The 14,333-nt window shown below is 36.4% G+C and overlaps 1 protein-coding gene across 2 annotated transcripts in view; it reads left to right on the top strand.

Moving 5' to 3' along the window:
• arhgap29a (Rho GTPase activating protein 29a) overlaps positions 1-13,650 on the top strand; it is a 49,108-nt gene extending 35,458 nt beyond the window's left edge. For both annotated transcript variants that reach the window (XM_069194110.1, XM_069194111.1), the window contains 12 exons: positions 2,180-2,317; positions 2,563-2,753; positions 4,667-4,839; positions 7,127-7,255; positions 8,466-8,564; positions 8,998-9,161; positions 9,528-9,716; positions 10,068-10,205; positions 10,692-10,924; positions 11,160-11,469; positions 11,579-11,684; positions 11,799-13,650. In XM_069194110.1, the coding sequence (XP_069050211.1) occupies positions 2,180-2,317; positions 2,563-2,753; positions 4,667-4,839; positions 7,127-7,255; positions 8,466-8,564; positions 8,998-9,161; positions 9,528-9,716; positions 10,068-10,205; positions 10,692-10,924; positions 11,160-11,469; positions 11,579-11,684; positions 11,799-12,646 (2,718 nt within the window). In that variant the 3' untranslated portion in view covers positions 12,647-13,650. The remainder of the gene's footprint in view (positions 1-2,179; positions 2,318-2,562; positions 2,754-4,666; positions 4,840-7,126; positions 7,256-8,465; positions 8,565-8,997; positions 9,162-9,527; positions 9,717-10,067; positions 10,206-10,691; positions 10,925-11,159; positions 11,470-11,578; positions 11,685-11,798) is intronic.
• Positions 13,651-14,333: the final 683 nt, after the last annotated feature.

Genomic DNA, 14,333 nt, shown 5'->3' on the forward strand with positions numbered 1-14,333 from the left:
TCTGTAAAATATTTATTTTAGTTATTTTAAACCTTAAATATAATAAATTCATTGGCATGGCAACTCCAACTTTGAAAACCTAAAGCATTAGTGCCTTGCTTGCTCTTGCTCATGGTGTGCAGTTAACTCGGTTGGACAATTCAGTTTGAGTTGAGGCAAGGATATTGACACCTGTAATTACCTGTATGAATACACAAAGAATTTGGTCAAGTGACAGGGATTTGACATTACTTTTGTTTTAATTTGGCTTTTCCATAAAGGCTTAATTTCTTTTCATGATGGGACTGTTTATTTTTTTGTGTCAGTTTCCAGTTTTGTGATCTGTTTAGAATTCTGGAAATGCAGTTTCTTGCTTAACAAACATGGCGAATATGTCCTTCAGAATGGCCTTAGTTAATAAAGGAGAAATTAGTTTTTGAATTTCGTTAAAGGACTGAAGTGGAGCCTAAATAAGATAAGAACACTTTATTAGCCAAATACAATTTCTTGCATTAGGAATTTGTCTTTTCGCATACCCTAGTTTGCTCTGGAATCAGAGTAGGATTCCTTGGCCGTCCGTGGGATTTAAACTGGCAACCTTCTAGCCACAGGTGCAGAGCCACAGTGCCCCCGATCTATCCGAAAGTAGATGGTCAGAAAGAGGTTAGAGAGTAAACTAGGAGCCCTGTAGTGCTGTTGCTGACATGTTCAGGTCATTATTGCATGGCACTTCTTTTGTAGCCGTCTAGCTAGTAAGAAACTTGGAGTGTGGTGACAATGTGGTGAGGGGGAGGTGGGAATTCTGAAGGGTGGGGAAATTGTTTTCTCTCGTTCTGTTTTTGGAAAATGCTCAATTAAATTTGAAATGTTTTAGTATGTAACTTCTTCCTGGTCACCCATTTTTTACTTTTTAATTACTTGGCAGAAGTTGTTTCTTGTGCTACATTTTGCAGATGATATGACAGGCATGGAATATCTGTGATAGAGAATCAAAGCTAGTGTAGACTGAGATAATTTATACTTTTAAAGAACTGGAAGTACAGGTGTACATCAGGATTTTAATAATTTGATTTAAATGTAGAAATGTATAAAAAGTACTATTAAATATATCAGTAGATTTAAAATAATTTCATATATCTATATGTGTGTATCTATATGTGAAATTTTCACAATTATATCTGTAAATATAATTTAGTCATCATATAGTACATCATCAATATATAGCCCCAGAAAGCTTATAGGTGTTTCTTGAAGTCACATTGATTGCTATTAAAAGGTGGCTTAACATTCAGCATAACATCATCATGGACAAAGTCTGATATTGTTCAAATAACTAAATTATGTGATTATTCACCTCAAGAACTCTAGAGATAGCTCTAAAACCCCATAATAATGCCAGTTTTGACTGCAGTATCCGCCAGACGATAAAACCAAACACGAGGAAAGTTGTAAGAAATTTAAAAGCAAGCAAGTTGTGTTGAAATGTGCACTCAGAAAAGTGGTTTGGGAGGCTAACTCGTAGCCAGGCGCTATAACTGGAACTCTTCCAAAAACTACAGCATCATCCGGAAACAGTGTCTCTCAGACTACAATTCAAGGTAGACCTTGTGAAATTGATGCCTGTGGCAGTGTTCCAAACACTTTTCTCCCTGAAGCTCAAGCTTTGTCCAGAATGGAAGTGAGTGCAGGATATCAGTACAAAGTCTGCATCAAACGAAGTGGCCAAATGACTAAGAGAGCACACGTCTCTCTTGATTAGTCTTCTTGGTCTCTTGTAGAAAGTCTATGATATGAACTGAAGAATGCAACCAGTAGGAGATTGAGAAATGGAGGAGCAGTTGACTGTCTCCATGAAATTGTTTAATAATCTTATAAATAGCAGGAAGCATCTCCTTGAGGTTATCTGAGCCAAATGATGGTTCATAAAATGCCGATTGCCATAGAGGTGTATGAAATAATTTTAACAGATGTTCTACTTGTACACCGTATATGGAAATTCTGTATTGGTGTCCTACAAGTCTTTAAAATTTGATGTATTTGTACTTCAAAATAAAGAATATGCACCTGGAATTTCATGCTAATTCATCTTTACAGTTCTCAAAAGGACTTTTGTCTCTCAAATCCCATTTTTAATTTTTTTCCCACTGTTTTTTCCAATGTGTGATAAGAGTTCTAAGGTTGTAATTGTGTCTTATTTTAGGCAGAAGAAGCCAGCGATCTATACAAGGCCTGCAAAGCAGATGTCTGTGAGAAGAAGATGGATCTGGAAAATGCCAAAAGTGAAATACTGACACAAATTCGTGAATTGGTGTTTCAGTGTGATTTGACTTTGAAAGCGGTATGATACAACCTTTTCTGTGTGTCTTTGTCATAGAACTTTTATTTTGAGATATTTAGACTGACAAATGCTATTAATTTTTTTGTTGATATCAACTTGCTGCTCCGTGGGATATACAGACAATTGTTGCGTTTAGTGCCAATAAAAGCTCTTGGTGAAAACAGTGTAGATCTTGAAAGGGGACCAAAGGAAAATAATAATTGCATTCTGATTGTTTTTGACTTTTCACTTTTCCACTTTTCCAGGTGACAGTCAACTGGTTTCAGATGCAACATGGTCAAGTGGTTTCTCTCCCAGTGAACTACCAGTCTCTGTGTGAGAGTGCCAAACTTTATGAGCCTGGCCAGCGCTACTCAGAGTTTGTCAAGAGCCTTCCCAAAGATGAAGCCACTCTAGATTCCTTCTCTTTTGAGACACAAGAGACACAGAGTGGAGGGTGAGAAAAATTTCAGTTTTACAAACTTTCTTTACACCTTTACTAACACCAAGGTTTTACCTGAACTTTAATTTCTTCAAACACCAGTATAACCTTGAAGTCAGAAGTTGTAGGTTTATTCTATGTTACAAAGGAACAAGTAATAGGTTTATTCCATGCTGAAAAAAAAAGAAGAAAGAAAACACAACGTTTCGGCCGTGGAGCCTTCTTCGGGTGTGAGGGTCACAGGGTCAGGCTCACACCTGAAGAAGGCTCCACGGCCGAAACGTTGTGTTTTCTTTCTTCTTTTTTTCAGCATGGAATAAACCTATTACTTGTTCCTTTGCAGCCTACGCATGCTGACGCAGATACCCACCTGAACTACTTATTCTATGTTAGATATTTTTGTTCAACTTCCTTGTAAGTAGTTTAGGAAAGCATAGCAGTATTTAGGAAATAGTTCAGGCTTATTATTTACAGGTATGCTACATATCATTAATGTATTTCTTTGAATACATGTCTTAAAGTTATGCTGATGGTTATAGCTGATTAAGATAAATCTGTGTAGTTTGTAGCTAATTAGTCCACGAATCTCATTCAACCATAGTTTTAAAGAAGCCTCATTTGAGTATTAGCTGTATGAGAGGTTCGGCTTCAGTCAGTGTGGGAAATGAATCTGATAGCTTGTCTTTGGACTGATTGCAGAGCAACAATATATTTTTTTGGTAATGTGGTGACCAAAGTAATATTTTAATTGAGGTTTTGTACAATGTTAACATTCACCTACGTATGCTAACATTTTTCCATACATTTTCTATTGCTTCATCACATTTTGTAGAAGATATAAAACGGTGTCTCAAAATAAACACTTGTCTTTTTCATTTGTAGCCTCTTTAAGCATTTTCCATTTTTGATTCATAACTTGTTCTTTCTGAGTTCTTATTATTAAGTACTATATTATTAAGTACTCTATTTTAATCTTGCTGTGGTTTGTAACAGATGTTGGAAAAACAGATTGGTCGTATTCTTAGATCTGTGTTTTTCAGAGTAGGAGCTGTCTTTAAAGACAAAACCAATGGCTTCTCTTGCAGGAGTAATAAAAACGTAGCACTTACTTAAGGAGCAGTATAAAGGACTACACGTATTTGCTTATCTGTCACAGGGTGCTGAGTGTAGGAATTGCTAAAAGAAAAAGTAACAATCGCGTGCGCACCAGCAGGCCTTCCTCAGGAAATATCTGTGGTGAGAGCAGAGAGCTCAAGCCCGCGGCTTTGTTTTTATTGCTCCATCTGTGCTACAGCTACGCCCACTGACATTTCGATTTTGACAGAAAAAAAAATCTGAGCACTCAAGATGAAGTGCTTAGATTTTTTTCTGAAAACTGCAAGGAAGTTTCATCTCACTAAGCACTGCACAGTTTCAGTTGCAGTAACTATATTCTTGAGCAGTCTTTAGAATATTCATTTTTTAATGTTTTTATTGATCATTAATAAAATCGTTGTGTTCTACAGTGTGATGGCAGTGTTTCATACTACCCTTAAAAAGAAATTCTGTTTGTTCAGTTTGCATGGATATAGCTGCATTCCCACAGAACATGCTTATGGGGGCTATAATAGATTTTTAAATTACTGTTGTTATGAATTGTTTAACAATGAAATTATTTCATGCAAAACATTTTGTTGTTCTCCATTGTTGCCATCAGCTTTTTGAGCATCGTTGGCATTTTTCAGTGAATTTCCAGAAGTAATAATAATAATAAACTTTATTTTATATAGCGTAATTAAGGTAATTAAGTAAGGCTCAGGATGAGAATAAAATGGAGAGTCTCCATGAAAATAAAACATTGGTTTTGCCCAATAATTGGTAGAAATTTACCCTCAGCAAGTCAGAAATTGGAGGTTTGTTATCCGTACTTTTCTGTCTTATCCCTGCAGGCTACCTTTTGGGAAAAGATCAGTGAACAGTGCACATTCTTCACATGGAAACCTGTCACAGATGTCAGTGACCTCTGGAGATTTTCAGAGTGCTGACGAAGTTGAAAGTCCAATCCATACGCGAGCAGGAAAGATAGGAGAAAAGAGATCAAACAGCAGCACAGATATCCAAGGTATAAATCTGTTGAAACTTTGTGTATTTGTGTGGCAGCAGAGTTCAACAAAACATCACCCTCACCAAGAAAGCGGGCAGGAAAAACAATATTTCAAGAATATGTGCTATGTAATTAAAAAAAAGACCTAAATAAAAATACATTTCAGAAGTGAAATTTCAGAGGGGAGAAACAAACTCCTAAAAAGACTTTGGGGGCACAGAGGTGTCATCCAGATGGAAGTAGAGCAAATTCACAGTGGAAGGTGTGTCATGTGCTTTGTAATGCTGTTGGTCTCCTTTAGAGCACTTGGCATTTAGAGTGCATTAAGGGTGATCTGATTTACACCCTTAAATTGCCATGCATTTACTCCAGTAAATAAGCTTTTAAAGGGTGCTTCTCTTTGTGAGAAAATCACTTATAGATCAAAGCATTTACAATGGAAAGCAAAAGAAGCGCTTAATTGTGTATTTTGTCTGAAACCTTACAAAGGTATTTTTCTTTCTTTTAACAGCCATTTAATAGTTGTATAAAGGGAATACATTTTAATGTTCAATAGCAACATTATTGCCAAGTTTAATGTACTCTTTTTGCAAAGGTGGTTATTGGGCAATTTGCTAGACATGTTATTTGCTTTTTATAAAGCTTTGTTATTGTTTATATAAGTATAGATTTTACATCTTCTGAATGATTTATTTGAAAAGAAAATCGTTTGTATTTTAAAATATTGAAAGTATGGATTATGTGTGCCTCGTTCACTTTTCTGTAATTCAATTAATCATTAGTTAACATATTTTTACATGAACATAACTTACAGTATGTATCTAACCTGTTACATTTTTGTGGCATAAGAAATACTTTTAAATTCCTTCTCAGCTTTTACGTGTTTATAGGCAGACCTGGTATTCAGTACCTGCTACATTTTCTGTTGTACACAATAGCCTAATGAGGTCTATCAGGGACAGTCAATAGACTCAAATCCTAGAGCAGACACATTTGGGGGTGGGAGGTATTTTAACGGCAGCTCTGACTTACAGCTCTTTGGCATTCTATTCACACCAAGCTAAAGTAATCAGTAAGCATTGAAATCAAGCAATTGTCTTTCACATTGCTATAGCCTCATTTTGAAAACCCGATAATTACCCATTTAGGCAGTGAATAAGGTAGAAAATTCAATTTAAGTTTGTAATGAATTTTTTCTTGTCCAGACATCAGCCTTTAATGGAGCATTTGTTGAAATAAATGCTTTTGTTTTTAAGCTTGTTAATCCTTTTATTTCTGACCCATAATGAATAATAGAGATGGTAAAGATAACACTGGTGAGACTTTAGAAGTTGAAAACTATTACCAAAAAAGTGAAGTTTTTATTAATTGGATTCTGTTTTATTTGTTGATTCTCGAAGCTTGGATGATTTTTATCTTAATTATGCTTTAATCCATTGTTAGTATTTTTGATAACCCCTTTAATTGTTAGGTCTCGAAGAATTGAACTTAAACATGTCCCAGATAATGAAATTTATATTTATCATTTTACAAATTATTTTCTAGTTCAAATCACTTATCTGCTTTAGCATCTTAAATTAGCACATTTCTTAAATTTTGATAAACAAGTTGCTTATTTTGAACTGGTTTTACTTTTTTAATAAGAAAACTGGAAACTGTACAGCATGTTAAATTTCTGTTAAGAAGGAAATTACTAATTTAGGTTTCAGATTGTAATCTTGAGTAATATTGGAAACAAGTGGATGTTGAACTACATAGATATTAACTAGGACATCAGCCATCCATAACACAAAGTAAGACGTTTTTATTTTGGATTGAAATTAAATTTCCATACTCTGCAAGCTTTGTTAATGTATATTTCGACCTAAGCAGACACTAAAGCCCCATTAATTATTAAAATTCAAACTTTTTTTTTTGTTAAATTGTATTCATAGCACTTTATATCATTCTAAGGTAACCTAAAACACTTTACCTATAGTAGAGACCCACTTCACTGGTTAATTTCATTACCCATGTGGGTGATGCTCAGAAACCATTATGTACCAAAAGCCTCACAAGCAGCTGAGGGGGTAGATGCAATATGATATGTTCCTTTTTGACAAAAAAAAAGAGTTCACGTATTTTCACTTAAACAGACCCTAATTTTGAAAAAAAACATCCATTAATTCTTAAGAATAGTCTTAGAACTGTCTGGAGTTTTTTTTTTAACTCGGCTTCCCCGCCGTACTGCTTTGTCTCTTCGGACAACTGCAATTTTGGGGCTTTTTGAAGAGGAATAAGTCGGATCTCTGCCCCTGTCTGACAGCGCTGAGATGCCAAGGCCTGTTCCGCGCCTGGGCCACAGGCAGCCAGGGCGGGGGGATGTGCAGCGACTCGGAGAGCGCTGGAGGCAGCAGTGAGTCCCGTTCCATGGACTCTCCTACCGCCAGCCCGGGTACAGCTTTGTCGTCGTCGGCCTAGATCCTAGTTTTCCCCAAAGGTTTTTACCCCCAAACCGCCCTTTTCATGTCGAAATCAGCGCGAAGTCTGCTGTTTTGTGCACATTGATCAGACCTCTGCTGCATATGTTTCTCTCCATATGCATTAATTTGCATTGCTTTGAGGCTGGCTTGGGGTTATCTTCACTTTTTGATAAGCAGAAATTGTAATCATCACTCCTCAAGACAGACTGGAGATCCCCTGCTTTGTCTCTTTTGTAAATATTATGCGAAATTTAAGCAAAGTACAATTTCTTTAAGTTGTATGAATAGACGCTTAAATGAATTGAAGGAACAAGTAAAGGTTTATTCCATGTTGAAAGGAGAAGGAAAGAAGCACAACCTTTCAGCTGTGGAGACTCTGCTGACTCAGCTTCTTACTTAAATTAATTTATAATATATAAAGTAATACATCAGGGTCATTAAAAAGATTTTGTAGTGGTTTACCCCAAAGTACGCATTTATGCAGACAGCAGATTTCAGTGAACAGTGATTCATACATCCTTCTGATTTACTTTTAAAGAGATCAATTTTTTCTTTGTTCAACTCTAGTAGTACAGAAACGTGACTTTTTCTTGCTAACGTAACTAGCATATTACAGGTTTAAATATATAAACAACAATTTGAAGTAGCCAAATGTCAACATCTTCAATGGACAGAAAGAAACTTTTGAGTTTTCCAATGCTTTCTTTTAATAAATAGCTTAACATTTGTACCTGAGTAAGATTAGTATTTTAAAGATTCCCTGCATGTGAGAGAGTGTTCAATGTTTTCTTTTTTACTTGATTTCATTATAATTGAATTCTGTCCAGTAGTTAGAAACAAATCTATAGACTGCTAATTGCCATTTTGTGTATTACGTTAACAAATATGTTAGGAATTTGCACTGGGGCAGATGGAGTTTTTGTCACCACTGTTATAACCTTGCCAATGGCTGAGGGAGTTAATTGTTAAATGAAGGTGTTAGTCTCCCACAATGCATTGTAATAGGTACAATAGATTGAGCTTTGCTACTCCTCCTTATATACCTCATCAGTTTCAGCCTCCCTCAGTTGAGAAACGGTCTTAAAATGGGACTCTGGAAGTACAGTTCACAGCTGACCTTAACCGAGAGCTGTTTTTCAAAAACAGCTAGATTGACTTTTAAGCGAGCTTCACTTTTTTCAGGTGATTTTAAAAGAAGGCTTCCCAGAACCCCTTCTACAGGCACCATGTCTTCTGCAGATGATCTTGATGAAAGAGAACCACCTTCCCCTTCTGACAATGGTGAGTCAGACTGTTTCTTTAATTATTATCAAAAATGACTCATTGGGTTGCACGCAACTGATTTTTTACTTTTGACTTAACAGATGTTTCTTTGTTGCGGTTTCAACAAACAGTTCTCATGTTTTATTCCTGGCTTAATATTCCACAGCCCAATCCATTAGTAGCCATTAACGGCATTGGTGCTTTCCGAGTCAAAATCATAGGGCATTTTTCTTTCAGTTTTTGAATTCACCTGAAAGACAATTGAAAGAATTGCTGTGCACTGTTTCAGAGAAAACAAAATGCTTTCCATTAGAAATCATAACTGAATCTTACCAGTTCAGAATTTAAAATGCTTTACTTTGCTGAGTATCAAATTTTGTACCTCGCTCCTTTCCAGCTATTGCAGCGGTTTGGTTAATGAGTTTATTTTCTCTTTGTTACTGTATCTTAGGTTTAAGCGAAATGGTCTCAGAAACGGCTAGCTCCCCTGGACCTTTCCGAAACACTCAAATGTCCAAGGCAGCACAGACTCACAAGCTGAGGAAACTGAGGGCTCCCTCGAAGTGCAGGGAATGTGACAGCTTGGTGGTATTTCATGGGGCAGAGTGCGAGGAGGTAAGGCATCTCTTCCCAATACAACCCCTGAAAATCGCTGAAAATTAAAAAAATGAGGACGGCAATTATTTTGCAGTTAATAATGGTTTATGGCAAAGCAACAAGTTATGTGAAGAATGTCGGCATTTAAAGTACTCCATTTTAATATGAACTAATGCAAAATGGAATATGTAACTTTCAAGGGTGAGGGAAACATTAATTTTAATAACCATAGTCATAGACCTTTAAAGAAATGATGTTGGTAGGATTTTGGACTTAAACTAGTTAAAATGTAGTAGGAGTTAATTCTGCTGTGTAGTTTAGTTTCAAGTAGCAGCTGTGATAGTCACTTTCTGCCTTTTAATTATTTTTATTTTCTCTTTTCAGTGTTATCTGGCTTGTCATAAAAAGTGTCTGGAAACATTGGCTATCCAGTGTGGCCACAAAAAACTCCAGGGCCGTCTTCATCTCTTTGGAATTGACTTTGCCCAGGCTACCAAAAATAATCCAGACGGAATACCTTTTATCATCAAGAAGTGCACTTCGGAGATTGAAAACCGTGCTTTAACCATAAAGGTACTGTTAAGTCACATCCTGCTACTATACATATGTTTTTTTGAGTGTGTTAAGCTTAGAAAATTACACTAGTGAGAAAATGTTCTGAAAGGCTTTTCATGTCACTTTCAAATACAACATCTTGTGAAAAGCCAATCTGAAGGTTTCTCTGCTGTTAAATTTTAAGTCTCAGTTTCAGTGTTTTGTTTCCTTGTCTGTGATATCACATTGACTTTACTTCTAGTTTTGAAATGTCCGTGTATTCTAAATAAAAGTATTCTAGCAGTCTATAATTAAATACCTGATTTTCAGACTTAAGTGTTTTTGTAGCTCTAACAGTTTTTGAAATGACTTTTTTTTGTGTGTTTGTAGGGTATTTACCGAGTAAATGGAGCAAAATCAAGAGTTGAGAAGCTTTGCCAGGCATTTGAAAATGGGAAGGATTTGGTGGAACTCTCTGATCTGTATCCGCACGACATCAGCAATGTGCTAAAACTTTATCTCCGGCAGGTTTGTATTTCATTTTATCTCTTCAAACCCTTATTACCCAGGTATTTGTCAGAAGTAATTAAAATTGGGTGGCACAGTGGATAGTACTGCTGCCTTGCTGCACTGGGGCCCTGGGGTTCAATTCCAGCTTGAGCTGGGGTGCTATCTGTTTGGAGTTTTTATGTTCTCCCTGTGTTCATGTGGGTTTTTGCTGGAAATTCCTGTCTTGTCCCACAGTACAAAAACCTTGCTGGTAAGTTAATAGGCTTCTAGCAAAAATGTGCTTGGTGTGAGTGTGTAAGTGTCTGCCCAGTGGTGGACTGGTGTCCGGTCCAAGGTATATCTCGCCTTGCACCCATTGCTTGTTGGGATAGGCTCCAGCTCCCCCGTGATCCTGAATTGGATGAAGCAGTTAGAAAATGGATGGATGAGTAGCTAAAATATTTTGTTGTGCAGTGGTCTGCATATTTACTTTACTTAATGTTTTTTATGTATTTTTATTTTTAGCTTCCCGAGCCATTGATTCAGTTTCGTCTTTATAATGAATTCATCGGCTTGGCAAAAGAGAGCCAGAATGTCCTTATGGATGAAGTTGATTCTACGCCGAGTAGCCCAACAGCAGACAAACGCCCTCCAAGCATCGAGCTGAACAGAGTAATCTTCAAAATCAAAGACCTGCTCAGACAACTGCCTGCAGCCCACTATAAAACATTGCAGTACCTTATAGGACATCTCAACAGGTCAGACATTCATCTGTGCTTACTTTTCTAAAAGTTTTCAAATGTATTGGACATGTATATAGTTTATATGTGGACACTGAAATGCATGAACTTCCTTACCAGAATTTCAAAATGGCTGCAGTTTTGTTCATGGTCATTTTGATGTAGAAAGTAAATATCTGCGTAAATGTAAATATTTTATTGGGGGAAAATGAAATATAATTGCATTTTTTGTTTTCTCTTTTTCATTTTGTAGAGTGACAGAGAAAGCAGAAGAAAATAAAATGACGGCCAGTAACCTGGGGATTATCTTTGGCCCCACTTTGATGAAGCCTCGACAGACAGATGCTGATGTGTCCTTGTCTTCCCTGGTTGACTATCCCTACCAGGCCCGGATAGTGGAGCTGCTCATTTTGCATTATGAGAAAGTCTTCGATGTTCCTCTGAGTCCCCTGTCCAGCTCCCCACCTGCTGTAGAGAGCTCACCAGTGGAATTTAACCTAAATCCTGAAGAAAAAGAGGCGCAGCTTATGAGACACTCTAAGTCTTTAGTTGATATCAAAGAAGTAAGTGAGATCTTGTTACCCATATCAAGGCTTTGAAAATACATACAATAATGGGCTTCTGTGATATCAGTAGAGATTAATCTTTTCTCTAACTGTTTTATTTCTGCAGAGCTCTAAAGTATATAAAAGGCATTCATCTATAATTCCATCTACTCATTTGGTGGATGAGGTAAAAGATGTGAAACACAAACCTGAAGGAAGGGAATTTATGCCCGGTCAGTATTTCAGTAGTGCCTAGTTGGAGCCAAATGTCTCCACATACATCTAGAACTCAGCTATTTTTAAGAATTCATGTGTACTGATTGTTTTTTTTCCCTTTCTGCTTGCAGCAATGGTTCAGATTTCGGAGAAACTCAACGGGCTTCCATCAGAATCTTGCCTTCAAGAGGGACAGAAACCTAACCTGGTGTTTAGCAGATCGAATCACGGCGCAACCAAAGTGCAAATGCGATCTCCGAGACCTAAGTTAACCGCACGGCCCATTAGCATGCCAATGGAAAGACTGTTAAACCCTTCTCAGCTCAATGAGAAGAATTCCAAAAATTTAACGGAGCAGGATCAGAGTCTCACAATAGAGGAGACTTCAGAAACAGTCAAGACTTTTTCCAGTGTGAGCACATACTGCCGGAATACTTACATTGACACTCAGTCTTTAAGGAGGACATGGGACAAGCAGTACAAACATTATGATATCACTCCCAGGACAGCTATGATTATGGCAAACATACCCCAAGAAGCTCCCAGTTCTTCTGGTAGCACTATACTCCCCAATAAGCCATACACTATTGCTGTAAGGCCAGGAAGGGCCTTAAAAAGAGATGGGAATATCTTTGATACAAATTCCACAACCTCTGCCTTCAGAGCTCCTCGAACATTGCAGCCTCCCCCTGGAACTTTTTACAAACCTCCTTCCGGAAACAAAGCTCTCCAGACTGCGGACTTGGTGCCAAATACATGCCCTGCCACAACAAACAGCACAGAGACAAGGCAGAGCCTAAAAGACTCTGCGATTGCCCCCCCAGAGTCTGAGGCTACATCCACTGTTTCCACTGCCCAGCCTCAGTCTCCCAGCTCCAGCCCTGAGAACATTGGCCAAAGTGAAGCAAAACCAGTTTATCAAAGAGTGAGGGCCAGGCGCCTGCAAGAATTTGAACACAGGGAAGCACACTTTGTATAATTCTTTATCCAATATTGCAAAGCTGCAAATATTTTTTTTTATAAATGCAATTTGTTTGTGCCATATTGTACATGAAATGGAGTACTTTTATTACCCCTTTCTGAACATTTACAAAAGCTGTGAAAAATGTACAAGTAACTGCGGAAGTGTTGTATGTATAATATATTCCTTGTTATCTTTTTGTTATGCAAGTTAGTATTGGACGGACCCATAGTGAGTCCCAAGTTATTGCCAGATGCACTTAGCTTAAAATGTGTGTATTTATTAGTTATTTAACACTTTAGTTGCTTTCTTAAAAAATGTTTTAAAAAAAACATTTTCATACAAAAATACTCTTGACTTCCATTACCAATTACCTTTTCACTGGAAACTGTAATTTGTAAATTAAACAAAATTTGTCAAAAACTAAATTTGGCTAAGATATATAATCATTTTTCACCCATTTTAAGGAAACATATAATATTCTTTCCTTCAGGTGTGTGCAATTGCTCATTACTCATCAGAATCATCATCAGAAATACATTGTCGTATAAAGTTTGTTTCAAATGTTCATATGCCAAGGTTGGTTAATTTTTTATATCTATGTATGAAATGTCACTTTAACATCACATATATGATGCACTTATTCACATTTAAATGGACCTTTAAGATTTGCCAGTACCTATACAATTTCACACAATTTGATTATAAGGGAGTAGTATTCCTGTGACTGACCTTGGAAAGCAGCAAGGCCTCAAGTCTCCATATTATTTCAGTTTGAATATTATTTTAATTCTGGTTAGCATGCATGCAAACATTTTAAAAACTGGGCCACAGTAAGTATATCAGATTTATATTAACTTTATCTGTAAACATTTTATGAGTATTACGTGTGAGGAGTTTCTGTTGCAAAATTAAATGTATTAACATTATTTTCACAAACTATCCCTAAGAACATACACGTCTTTTGTAAGTTATTAAAATTTAGATGGAAACTCACAAAAGAATAAAAGGTGTAATGTCAATTATTTTTTGTTATGATTGCAATGTACTGTAAAATAACCAGGTAGGAAGATTTTACAAAGTTAAGTTTTCATTTTTGAATCTTAGATAAAAAACATTGCAACTTCCCAATAGTTTATTAGTGACCGGTATAATTGACAAGCATTTTTAATGACGATATTGCACATTGTAATGAATTTATGTATTTATTTACTATTTGGACTTTAAGTTCAATTTTTTTTCAATTCAGATTTATACTGGCCTTCTGTAACATACTGACACATTTTGTTCTACCCATAGAAGTAGAAGTAGTAAGAAGTAGAACTAGAAGTAGTTAATTACTAGATATTAGAGAGATGTATGAGGCATTTATGTACAGACAGTTCTATAGGGTTAAATCTACCATATTATATATGAAGCACTTATTATACACTTTCATGGTAATGCAATTCACTAATTTAAATCACACCTAACTAACCATCAATATATATCCTCAGGAGATGTACAGTAAATATAAACCAGCATTTACTACAATCTTTGCCTTTGGAGGAAACAAAAAGAACTATTATCTTTGATCTTCAATGGCAAGTGGTGACCGCATGACCACACTTTGGAAGAATTTCTCCTTCGTTAATATTTGCCTGTGAGTGTTTGGAAGACACTTCAAAAACTGCTTTGTAATGCTTGTGTTTGTAACAATAAGACA

The sequence above is a fragment of the Lepisosteus oculatus genome, chromosome 9 (genome assembly GCF_040954835.1).
Source record: "Lepisosteus oculatus isolate fLepOcu1 chromosome 9, fLepOcu1.hap2, whole genome shotgun sequence".
Lineage (NCBI taxonomy): Eukaryota > Metazoa > Chordata > Actinopteri > Semionotiformes > Lepisosteidae > Lepisosteus > Lepisosteus oculatus.